The 13,468-nt window shown below is 40.1% G+C and overlaps 1 protein-coding gene across 1 annotated transcript in view; it reads right to left on the bottom strand.

The window, feature by feature from the left end:
* Positions 1–13,468, bottom strand: part of TBC1D5 (TBC1 domain family member 5) — a 274,157-nt gene that overhangs the window by 113,684 nt on the left and 147,005 nt on the right. The window contains exon 14 of the mRNA XM_073333539.1: positions 3,884–3,990. Coding sequence (XP_073189640.1) covers positions 3,884–3,990 — 107 coding nt within the window. The remainder of the gene's footprint in view (positions 1–3,883; positions 3,991–13,468) is intronic.

The following is a 13,468-nucleotide window of genomic DNA, read 5'->3' as shown; positions in this document are numbered from 1 at the left end:
TTCAAGTTTGAATTCCAGATTTTCTTAACTACTGAGGATAATCAAATGCACTTTGGGCACTATGTAGGCCCAAGTGTGGCTCTGTAAAGTCTTCTGTGCTTCCCCTCAGAAGCAGTTGCAGTAACTTGTTGTTGGCTATTACAGAGCTGTGTGCTCTATTTCCAGGACACTGATATATAACTTCTGTTGACATAGAAGGGCTCTTCTACTAAGGACAGCTATAAATTTCAGTCAATAAAAAGCGAGAGGGCCGTCAGGCCAAAACCTTCCCCCCACATCAATCCTCAAGAAGAAAACAGGGACATGATGTGTTATCGATATCACGGGGTACAAAGAGGAGGAATGGGATGCGATGAAGAAAAGGCCAGTTCAGATTGACTACAGAATCATAGATCCAGAGCTAGAAAAGCCACATTAGTTAGGTCCATCTACTCCATTCCCCAGAGGCTATGGCAGGATTGTTCCCCACAGAATATTTTCGACAGTTTTGCCTAAATTGCAAGAAAAACTCCCCAAGAGTGAGATTATTTGGCATTTAGCTATCTTTCAAGGATAACCTCCCAAAGAAACACATATTAGTAAAGTACCTACACTGCTTTCAAGCTGAACCCCTGCTCTTCCCACTAAACTTCTGAACTTTGCTGTTTGTCCAGTTGAGATTTCAAGCTCCGACGGATAGAGACCAGGTCTCCCTTACACGTTTACAAGACAGTGAGTGCACTTGCTATGTGAAACAAATCATACTGGACAATGAACAATTGCCCATAGAGTGCAGTAGAGGCTCCATGGGATGGCACAATTAAAACCATAGAAAGCCTCGGAAGAAACTTTTTAGGGAACCTGCCCTAGCTCAGGGGAGGCAAATTGCATTGAACCTTATATGCCTTCTGCATCTACTGTTCCTAATGGGAAGTGCACAGGAAAGCCTTAAGGGGTAGAGAAGTCAGCAAGTACTGAATTAGCTAGTCATAGCTTCCAGGTTACACTACTGTGCAGAGCCTTCTAGCCTCTCTTTGCCTTTTCCCTCAGGGAGAAAGGAAGAATTGAACTATTGTTACACCTGCAGCAGAGAGGACATTTTAATTCTCCCATGTGTACTAGTGCACAGCCCCGCACAGACTTCTGGAGTTTCTGTGACCCAAAAGGCTGCAGATATAGATGCATATATCCTTGCGTAACAACCACAGAACTCCTTTCCTTTAGTTCTTTTCTTTCACTCCATGGCAATTATGATGGACTTATACAACATTTAATATGTAAGTCTTCCACAACACTGAATTCAAACCACTACTAACAAATCCCAACTCATTTAGAAACTGGGTTTAACTCACATGTGCTTAAGGACACAGAGATGAGCCTTAAAGTTTGTCTAGGGAAAATAAGGAACAGGGAAAGGGAGTATATATCCCCCTCTCAGCTCAAGAGGTAACTGTTCTTAAGGAAAGGTCATTGAGAACAAGCTTGGCCTCTTTATCCCAGGAAGCATAGCTTTTTTTAATGCAGCCTTGAAATCAACAAGCCAATGTCATGTGAGAAGCTACTAGACTTTCTTGGGGCTCTTCATTTTCACACATTGTTGAGGACTGCAAAATGACTCAACTTTCTGGAGGACTTAGGGGCTTGAACATTGTTGATAAGAACGCTGTGGCTTGGCTTCATCGAATTGTATATATATTTAAAAAAAAATTCTCTGGGAAGATCTGGCTTTCTAACATCCAGAGTTCTGTTCAGGTAGACAAGCACAGCCATACAGTGGGTGCGAAGGCACTTTTAATTTGTGTTTGTGAGGACAGACAGGAAAAGGAGGATCACTTCATGACAGGTGGGAATCATTTTACTTAGAAAATGGGGAATGGTCTGAATCAGAAAGGCTCAATTTCATGTAGACTATTCTCACTGAACAGAGGACTACTTGAAAGGTAAGGTAAGAAATATGTTCAGACCTCTCTTAGGGTATGTCTACACTTACAGTGGCATGGAGAGTACATACACTGCATGCCCCCCCCCCCGCCCCGAGCATGGGTATAAAGAGCAGTGTAGGCAGTTAGGCACTGTTAGTTAGCTAGTTTAGACAGTGAGTAAAGACAATGCCAGAATCTTAAGGTCTACACCTTACGCAGCTCTCTACATACTCAAATAGTGCCTCCCACGTCTACACTACTAGTTTTAGCCGTTTAGGGTCACGTTGCTTCCCCACTGTTGGAGCCTTCCTACACAGCAAGGAAAGATTCCAGCAGAGGAGAAAGGCTCTGGCGTCTCCTCACTGTTGGAGCCTTTCCCTGCTGCTTCCCCTTGCCAGATCCTTTCACCGTGACGTGGAGCTAAACACTGCAGGATGGACACAGACTGCTTTTCACTCCAACACATAGCTACGTGCACCCTACACACCGCCACCTCAAAAGCACACATGAGGATGTTTAGCATGAAACTGAAGTCTCATGAGGCTGAGAATGGGTGGAACTTGTCTTTAGCTTGTCAGCTTCCATCTGTTGGAGACAGGAAAACAATTGAGCAGGAAGTCAGGGAGTCAGGAGGTGGGAGGTTGGCCCCATCTGCTAGTAGGAAGATCTATACACACATTGCCTGAGATGGCACAGAGGGCAGCTTGAGAATTTTTAATCATTATTAAATTAGTCTCATGTACCAACATATTCTCTTCCTGAATTAAACGACATGTGCTAGAGTCAGTTTGATGGCTTAGCATAGTTTCATCCCCCTCTCCTCAACATCTTCCCTTTAAAAATATTTCTGCTTTGTTTTGAAAAGAGAAGGCAAGAATGTAAATGCTGAATAGTCTGATTTCAGAGTCTGCTGCCTAAATCTTAAAAAAACAAACTTAATACTATAAACTTTCTTAAGCATCAGGGAGATGACGGATTTTACCTCTCATCTTGAAAGAAATCTATGCACAAGAAGAATGAGGCAAGCAGCTGTGAGGACACAGATTTCTGCAGAAAACTGACACAGAAACAAGGAGACAATTTTTCTTAATCTATAAAAGAATACATGTCGGAAGCCAGTGACATTTTGCAGAAGACAGTCACCAACTGATAAAAGTGCAGAAATTCTCCTACTCAGAGGTGACTTGAAGGAAGCTTAGACTGTCCATTGGCAGCCTAGTGACGTGACATGCTCAGACAATCCTAACACTGGCAGCACAACCTCGGAGAACTGCGAAGGATCCAGATACCGAGAATACTGTCATCCACAGCATTATCTCAAATACTTTATTTTAAATATAAGGGTAGCTCTAAAGCTGCTGAGTGTTCAGTAAATTTACTTATGTCAGAAACATTACATTAGTAAAACAAGAACTCACTTTAACAAGAGTAAATAAAATCTGTGTGAAACTTTGAAGACTAAGAGTGGATCTCATTTTTAATTAAAAACGTAGTAGGATGCTACGGACCCTCTAGGTGCAGCTATGGTTAGCTTGCAGAATTAATAAATCACATGTATAAAAGTCTACTAGGAAATTGTGCTATGACTTCTAGACAGTTTACGTTACCATAGACTTTAAATATATATTACCGTAGCCCTGTAAGTCTTCTGGCATGTGGTCCTCTGTGAAGAATATTAAGTATGAACTACTGACAAGTGGGGAAAACCTTTACTAGGTACAGTAGTTATTTGACTTACTGGAGCTGTTTGCTTAGCACGATGGTAGAAGATTACCACTTAAAACCTGGGGGAACCATAATCTAATTTCACCAGACAATTCTCCCCATGAGTAGACAGTTTCCAAAAGTAGCTCCTTGAAAAAGCCCCTCACCCCACCCCAAATGTAGGATACTGTGTCTCATTAACATTTTGTAGCACTTTGAATGTTTTATTAGAGAGGTTTACCTCCTGTACTGGTAATATTTAGCAATGGTTATCTTACCTTTGGATCTCTGAGAAACAGTGCTCTTAGGATGAGTGAGTGTACATCTCCTATAGGTGGATAGTGCATCAGAAGTCCCAAACAGGTCTGATAATTACTTGAGATCACTAAAAAATAAAAAATAAAATAAAAAGGGGGGAATACACACGTGTATATTTCTAAAGGAAACATTTTTTTTCTACACACCCTCTTGGGCAGATTTAGCAACCCTTCCTCATGATAAGTACAAACAGACCCTCTGAAGTCAAGTTTTGCTCAACACAAGGAAGAGGTTACAGAATCAAGCCTTATATGTTGTGTGGGCTTGATCCTGTGCCCATGGAAGTCAATGCGAACGTTCCCATTTATTTCAATGGGGCACTCTGAGATTCACTATGCAATTAGTTATGTTCTCTTTCATGAAGAAACACTTTCCCCCACAACCATTCTTTACTAAAATACCCTCTTCAAATATATATTATTAAACAGACATCTATCACTTTTTGTTCTCTTTAGATTCATTAAAAATCTATTTTTGATAAGACCTCATTTAACATTAGTCTGTGAAATACTTGGGTCTCTGCTATTCATGTTCCTACATTTATCTGTTGGAGAATCCCAGTGAATTACCTGAAAATACTGAGCAACAACTAAGGATTCTGAATTCTTGCTTTTACTTTTAAATACTTTAAAAATATCTCTTAGAATTTTGTGACTTGCACAGGAGACTTTTCTCTGCCTTAAGTTCATCTCCCATTGTAAACAGATGTGTACATTTCCATCCTAACTTAAGTACACAGTATAGTTCTTTGCTCGCTCTCTCTCTTTTTTGGCAAATCAATCTAATTATGAGTGCAATTATTAAACACATCTTTTCAGGCAGGTCTATGTAAACTACTTCATTTCTTTTGCACTATCTAAATTCAGGCAATCCATCTGCTCCAGCTGTCAAAGCAGTGCCTAATAATGATGCTTATACTGTGCACTATACAGACTCCCTTCAACAACATTAATTGTAAATAAATTGTAAAGAAACTTTACTGTTTTGAGAAATTTACCAATCAGAATCTTAAGTGAGAAAATATCCTTGCAGAACGCACAAAGTTATTTTGATACAATAAAAAAGCCAAAATAAATTATTGTTTTGTGACCATACAGACTTACCAGTCTGATTTTTTTTTCTTTCATGTGAGTAAACCTCATCTCCTCCTGTACCCCTCCTCCCCCAAGAGAATTATGGGGAAAAGACGCAGGACTGGGCAAAATGAATAATTATAATCTGCGTAGGGAACCACTTTATCATCTTCATTTCCGTTGCTGATCCGACAGCTTGTAATTTCATACATCTGCTTTCATTTGTAAAGCACTCACTTATCCTACTCATTCTTTATCTGTTCTGCCTGTTCTTTTTCTGTCCTTTTGTTTTTCTTGTTCATATTCAGATACCTGTTTTTTCTTCTTGAAGTCACAAAGCTAGCATAATGAACACAAGTACAATAGTCTCAGTCAGAGTTCTTTCAGCTGAGTATAATGCAACTACCACATATTATACAACCAATCAAATTCTCATCTTTAAACCAGATTTAAACACACTGTACAGTAGTTATGATTAGGATCCTTTTTATTTTATTAGAGCAAATAAAAATGCTGAAAATGGATAGTAAATTCTAAATGCTTCTATAAAGTATAGACATTTAAACTAAAGTATTTCCATTTGAACACGCCAGCCTGTCTTCTATTTTGCAATTTAAAAGGTATTAAATAGCTTCTTCTGTCTTTCTTTCTCTTGGGGACTTGGAGGGTGATTTTTTTGCTCCTCTTCTCCCCCCCCCCCCGCCCTTTTTTTTTTTTTTAGATACTGGAGAAAATGAGTAAATATAAGTAAGAACAAATTTATTTCAATGATGAAGATTCAAACATTGATAAAACTAGTATTTCAACTATAAGAGAATTACAGTAAAGCTTTAAATTTCATTGGAAGCATTACAAAAAAAGGCAAAAAAAGGCAAAAAAAAGCTAAATTCCAAAATCAAACCTTATCTCAAGGGAAGAATAAAGCTCACTCTCTGAGACAAAACTTTCTCCAAAGGCAACCTGAGACTGTGGAATGAAATCGCCCAGGAACTAAGGACCATCACAGACTTCACCTATTTCTACGCCAAGCGTAAGGCACACTTCTTTGACCTTGTCTTCTCCAATGTAAGTGCATAGCAATAGGTACGTTTGGGTCTTCAACACAAAAACCCTACCAAAAGACACTTCACTGCACACGTTTCTTCCTCTGGGAAAAGGATGAGAGAACAAACAACACATGACAGATGTGCACTATTGGAAGGTGCTTAGACATTGCTATGATGAGAGCAATATAAAAACTGATGTAGAATAATAGAAGGATAGGCTCTTCAGCAGTATAAATACTTTTCATTTATATAGTATAGGGCCTGTCATACATGGATCTGGAAGTGCCTTTGTCATTCACCCCCACCCCCCAATCACTCTCATCTCCTCCTTGGTCGTTAGGCTTCTCCCCTTGTACTCACCTGCCTCCAGTCTTTTGCGAGACATCTTAATGGGAGAGAACATCTCTGCCCAGGGCCCGTCTGACCAAGACTGAGTAAAGAGTTAGGCTGCTGAAATTCCCTTCAGCTCCTCTCCTTAAAGAGACTGACGGGTTCATGTCTCTTTGGGGCCAAGTATGTGAGTTATCCTATACAACTGTGGTCTTCTTCAAAAAGATTTATTAAAAGTAGAGAGAAAATGATATTGAAACAAAAGAAATGGTTTGCCTAGCAAACCTCATCTGAAAACTTGGTAAATTCCAATGAGGTATATTCCCCTTAATTTACAAGCAGAAGAAAAGAACCCCTTACATACCTACAAATCTAGTCCCTCTGTGATAATTCCCTGGTCAACCTGACAGCCTCTCCCTACTGTCCAGAGAAGTCTCACCATATTTCTCACCTGCTCTGCTTATCCAGACCAAGCTGTTAGAGTTCATTATCGTAACAGGGTAGGTGAAAGTAACATTTCCATAAAAGAGAGTTTGATCAGGAGTAACATCTGGAGGAAACGCCAAAGTCCACGTCCCCATTACAAGAACTATCCAATTTCCATCTCAGCTGGTCATTGTGGTAGCATGGATTTACTTTTTTTTCAAAACCCTCTTATCAATTTGCCTTTGCCATGAAATATACATCATCAACAGACTTCAGACCATCTGTAACATCAACTAAGTTATGCCAATGAGCCACAGTAAAAAAGTATTTTAATAACTGTTTAAAAGAAGGGAAAACAGAGAAGGATTACATGACTTCCCTTAGACCACACAGCAAGCCAGTGGGATAGCCGGGAATAAAACTTATGAGTTCTGGCTCACAATCCTCTTATTTACCCACTAAACAACAGTACCTCCTATGAAGAGATTCTTGGGAAAGTGAAGTAGTAGTCAAGTAACATAACATTTCAAAGGCAAAAGTGAGAAAGGTAAAAAACATACAAAGAAAAAAAGTACAAAGTGAAACACTGCCAAATATGGAACAGGTTGAAAACTAAACACAATAGTAGAAATGCACTATACTTTTGTCCTGACGATGACTGCAAACTTTCTTCAGGAAAAAAATTTCAAAATCAGTAGATAGGATCAATTCTTGTTTTTACTTTTTTCCTATTTTATTTTGTGAAAAATAAGTTGAAATAGTTTCTAGAGAGACTTGCAAAGTTTTGGAATGCCTCTGAGGCCCACCAGCAAGTAACAGAAATAAACCTAGTGTGTTGTGGAAAAGCGAACTTTTCAGAAGGAAAAAAATAAGTACCAAAAAGAGGTCTCCCCAATATGGAGGAATGTATATAGTATATTATAATATAGAAGCTTTGTTCCAGAAAGGAGAAACAGCTAATTCAGAGATAATCTTGCTTCTGGGTTCCTCTAATTCTCTATGTTACTACAAATCAGAGGATGGCATATCCCAGATGAGGGGAAAATCTAGAAATGTCTGTGATAAGCGGCGGAAAGGACAGTCTTAGGGATAGCGAAGCACAGTAGCATACTATGGCACTTGTACATTCTTTTGAAATATGATGAAAGACATCCAGAAAGATGATCCGGCAGATGTTTGCCACAGGCTCTTTTTTGGCTGTTCTGCCTAGGAGGGAGCTAACCCTCTAGTTAAGAGGGCATCTATAGGAAAAAAAGGAAAGATTTTTCCTTATGGTAAATATGCCTCTGATGCATAAAATAACCCATCACACAATCTTTGGACATTAGGAAATCCAGTATTAGTATTTGGAACAAGCACAGGCAATTTGTTAGCCTTTCTATAATGGCTGGTCCTTGTAATGAATTGTTTTAATAACAGATTTTCATCATATGATACAATTTGTCAAACAAAGCTGCAACTGTACATAATCTTAAAGTTATAAAAAGTGGCTATTACTTTTACCATTTCCAGTCCAATTCAAATGAACTTCTTGGGAATAGATTTTTTAAAAGATTCCTACTTTACAGTCCAGTCGAACTCCCCTTGACTTAAAGATAATCACCTGGGAAGTTTGCATAAAAAAGGCAAGGACAAACCACCTTTGGAGAAGAGTTGAACATTGTTGAAAAGATTTCGGGAGGCAGATAAGAACTCGGTGCATTGAAATTAATAGTGTTAAACTCTTGCTATAAACCTTTTTCTTATCTGGATTTTGTCTGAACTAGCAGCATTGGTTTGACTAGTAAAAGACTTTAATAAAAGGTCTGCAAGTTTTAATTTAATCTGTTTTCCTATTCAGTTTAGCTTAAAGGACAGCATTCACTTGAACGCAGGGTTCTGGGACAAAGAGCAAAAGTTCCTGCAGAACATCATTATTCAGAGTAGGACAAGTATTCTCTAGTCTACAAACTGGAAATATTTTTACATTTTTATGACTGCTTGCAAAATATGTTTGAATTTTCCTGAAAGGGCAAATTTACTTGTGTTTACATATTGTACAGCCTTCCCAAGCATGCTGAATAGGAGCTGCAAAATGCAAAATTAGATAACAATTAAATAAGCTGTAGAAAGAATTGCGACGGGTATCCTAAATATTAAGCAAGGAGAGAAAGAAAGTTTCCCGATGATCAGTACCTGAAAAAAGCAGAAAGAGAAAAACTGCCAAATGTTAAGCCTTGTCCAGCATGAGAAAGTATAGATAATATTAAACTGTCAGAGATGGTTTTTGTTGTGTGGTTTATGGCTTCTGGAAATTCTGTTCACTACGGAATGCAGCATCTTGTCTTTATGAAAACTGCTTATTTGAGTCATAGTGATCTGTCTCAATGGCTCCAAAAGAAAGTAGACACACCCTCCTCTATACATTTTGATGGTTTCTGTGACGTCCTGTATCTCTTTAGCAGCCTTTTTACAGAACCAGCTGGAACCTTCTGAAAGACATATTAGACCTCATCTTCAAGAAGGAGAGCCTTGATGAATTCAACTTGGCAGATCTTCTGTAAATAGTTGCATCAGAATGAATACAGATTAACAAATTCTGTGTTGTCTGGACACGCTGTTAGTTGTGTTTCGAAGCACACAAGCCTTCCTAACAAAGAGGTAACGCCAGATGCATGTAACTTTTTCTCAGAAGGAAAGAGGTCACCAGGACTGTTAAATCTGACTCACAAGCATGTTTGTGTGTGAATTTCCTTTGGTTGTGCGTCAGGGCTTTTCATCAATATTCCTATTAGAGCAACAGGAGTGACACTGGATGCTGCAGAACCTCTGGATACCACTGTCCCTAATACAGAAACTGCAATTGTCTGAGACAGGATGATAACATTACCTAGTGAAAAATGGTCAATGTTCTTGTTGAAGTTAGGATAGATGTAATAGCTTTTAAACATATTTTAAGACTCAGGTTGTCTGCTGAGCAACACGGGCTTGATGCCTTCTTAGTGGGGCTCGGACACCCTTGCTGCTTTCCTGACCTTAGATCAGTCTCAGTGGGGCTCAGATACCCTGTCAGGTTCTGCTGTGGTCCTTGGTGGTGCTTAGACACTAGCCTGGCTATGTGGGAAAGCTCCCTATTCGCAGGATATCACCCTGGGTTTATCTCCCTCTTCCCCCTGACTTACTGGCTCCATGGGTCAGCTTGGGAAAAACTGTAAGTGGTGGTATCTCCTAAACACCACCCACTCTTGGTTTCAAAATGAAATGTCAAACACTAGATTGTGCAGACCTTCATAGTATAGTCATATCTATCTTTTCTTACATGCTTTGATCAGTAGCGAAATAGTTAATGTTAACATTTAAATCATCATTAGGCCTGCTAGATACCACAATATTGAAATAAATTCACTGCTCCAAAACTTCTTTAATAGTTACAGTTGACTGTCCATTTCTTGTACCCTTCCAGAACATCAAGTGCACCTATACTTAAACTTCTGAAAACCAGATAATACAGAGTTAAACTGCATACCAGCCCTGCCCTGTAACCTTAACTCTGCCCCAGGGATATGGCAAGGGCCACTGGGGATATATAGAAGTATGTTTTAGCCCAGCTTGTCCTATAATAAGCAAACATGAGGCATGATTAAGTATATGTGCCATTTTATGTGGGAATGTTGTGTCCCACAGAACTGTATTCTCTCATTTTTTTTATACACCCCAACTGCCCTTCACTATGCTAAGGTCAGCTGTATTGAATGGTGCAGGGATTACTTTCTAGCAGTTTGCCACAGTGTCACTGTGATACAAGGAGAGTGCATCTGCTCTCAAAGGCATCATGAACCACTCGTTTCTGTAGTCATTTATGTGTGTTGCATAAATAGAGAAACACAATAGTCTATTCTTGCTGTGTGGATTCAGAGCAATCTGGTAGTATACATGATATCAGTGCTCTACAGGTCAGAGAGAAATAATGTTCCAGAGAGAATCCTTAGGACAAAGGTCAATAGGTAGTGACATCTGGGAACTCTGGGGCAGTCAAGAATAGGCTAGATGAAGCTTGTTCAGTCTTCCCTAAATGTGACTTTTGCCTTAGTGAGGACTAGGTCTGACTGTTTCTCCTGCTATATCCTTATGCTGCATCCCCACAATGCTCTATCTGGAAGGATAGAGTGCCATACCATCTGACAGGGCAAGCTGGGAGATCACTCCAAAAAGGTAGGATTAAAGTTGCAGGGCAGTAGCAGCTGCACAGTTAAGGAGACACCAGCATTTCCATTTTAATAGAGGTGACAAAAGGTGTAAAAAATTCTGTCTTTTGGGTTAGAGCTCTGTTTTTCAATGTTCTCATAGTTTCTGCACTACTTGATTATTTTATAGCAGTTTGTGGGGAAAATACAATCTGGGGTTTGTTATTTTAGAATGCTGAAATTTGTTTTCTGTGTTTATTTTTCAAGATAAACAAATTACTGTTTGGATTGATCACAGTATCCTGGCATCACAGTCAATGTCAACCTAATACCTGTCCTTAGAACAGAATTTTCCATTATGGATACTTTTCTGATGCTCAGCAACCACTTTGACCGTGCTGAACGGGATTAGAGGTACAGCTTCATGCTTTGGTTTGGTCACATTCAATCCCATTGGTTCAGAAAATGGGCAAGGAGCATGTGGCATATTACCTTAATGCTGCTGTAGACTAATGTCTTTCCTCTTCCTTCTATTTAATTAATGCTGTTTTCCTTGGTGATACTGCTAAAATAAAATCGGAGTATGCATCTGGATTTTAGAGAACTTTGATGTATTGACTCTTAAACCAGAAACTTTGTTCTCAGGGCAAAACTTCCAGAAGCAAGTTCTGCAGAAGGTAACCAGAGAGCAACTAATGTGCACAAAACACATTCTCAGAAAGCAGCCAAAGGTAGGTCGCACATGGTGCTACTCAGGTTCAATGGTCATCTTACTGAGCATGTCAGCTACCTGCAAACACTCAAGCTTTCAACAGAGCCTCAGTCCTGCTACATAGGATGTGGAAAAATTGGAAGAAGTCCAGCGGAGGGCAACAAAAATGATTAGGGGACTGGAACATGTCTTATGAGGAGAGGCTGAGGGAACTGGGATTGTTTAGTCTGCGGAAGAGAAGAATGAGGGGGGATTTGATAGCTGCTTTCAACTACCTGAAAGGGGGTTCCAAAGTGCATGGATCTAGACTGTTCTCAGTCGTAGCAGATGACAGAACGAGGAGTAATGGTCTCAAGTTGCAGTGGGGGAGGTTTAGGTTGGATATTAAGAAAAACTTTTTCACGAGGAGGGTGGTGAAGCACTGGAATGGGTTACCTAGGGAGGTGGTGGAATCTCCTTCCTTAGAGTTTTTTAAGGCCTGGCTTGACAAAGCCCTGGCTGGGATGGTTTAGTTGGGGATTGGTCCTGCTTTGAGCAGGGGGTTGGACTAGATGACCTCCTGAGGTCCCTTCCAACCCTGATATTCTATGATATGTGCAAGCGTCTTGACCCTAGCCACATTGTAGATCCAAATTTTACCCTGAATAACATTTAAAATAATGCTTCTTCAAAAGGAACCTGAGTTGCTGGGTAAAAATCAAGCTATAGTTTGGTCCCCAGATGAGTGCAAATAGAAGTTAAAAGAACTGTAAAATTTTGATTACACATGATTTTTTTTTTTAAAAAAAAAGAGGGGGCTGTAACTAACGAACCGCTGGATTACACAATTTCAAATTTGGACAACTATCCTGGATTCCCATGAGGCACAGCAAATTTCAAGACAATCCAAGTAAATATGTTGATTTTAGAGCACTTAGACAAATGAGAGGAAAGTGATCAGGAACAGCCAGCATGGATTCACCAAGGGAAGGTCATGCCTGACTAATCTAATCGCCTTTTATGATGAGATTACTGGTTCTGTGGATGAAGGGAAAGCAGTGGATGTATTGTTTCTTGACTTTAGCAAAGCTTTTGACACGGTCTCCCACAGTATTCTTGTCAGCAAGTTAAGGAAGTATGGGCTGGATGAATGCACTATAAGGTGGATAGAAAGCTGGCTAGATTGTCGGGCTCAACGGGTAGTGATCAATGGCTCCATGTCTAGTTGGCAGCCGGTATCAAGTGGAGTGCCCCAAGGGTCAGTCCTGGGGCCGGTTTTGTTCAATATCTTCATAAATGATCTGGAGGATGGTGTGGATTGCACTCTCAGCAAATTTGCAGATGATACTAAACTGGGAGGAGTGGTAGATACGCTGGAGGGGAGGGATAGGATACAGAAGGACCTAGACAAATTGGAGGATTGGGCCAAAAGAAATCTGATGAGGTTCAATAAGGATAAGTGCAGGGTCCTGCACTTAGGACGGAAGAACCCAATGCACAACTACAGACTAGGGACTGAATGGCTAGGCAGCAGTTCTGCGGAAAAGGACCTAGGGGTGACAGTGGACGAGAAGCTGGATATGAGTCAGCAGTGTGCCCTTGTTGCCAAGAAGGCCAATGGCATTTTGGGATGTATAAGTAGGGGCATAGCGAGCAGATCGAGGGACGTGATCGTTCCCCTCTATTCGACATTGGTGAGGCCTCATCTGGAGTACTGTGTCCAGTTTTGGGCCCCACACTTCAAGAAGGATGTGGATAAATTGGAGAGAGTCCAGCGAAGGGCAACAAAAATGATTAGGGGACTGGAACACATGAG

Source organism: Lepidochelys kempii, chromosome 2 (genome assembly GCF_965140265.1).
Source record: "Lepidochelys kempii isolate rLepKem1 chromosome 2, rLepKem1.hap2, whole genome shotgun sequence".
NCBI classification, from domain to species: domain Eukaryota; kingdom Metazoa; phylum Chordata; order Testudines; family Cheloniidae; genus Lepidochelys; species Lepidochelys kempii.
This window is presented reverse-complemented; position numbering and strand designations above follow the sequence as displayed.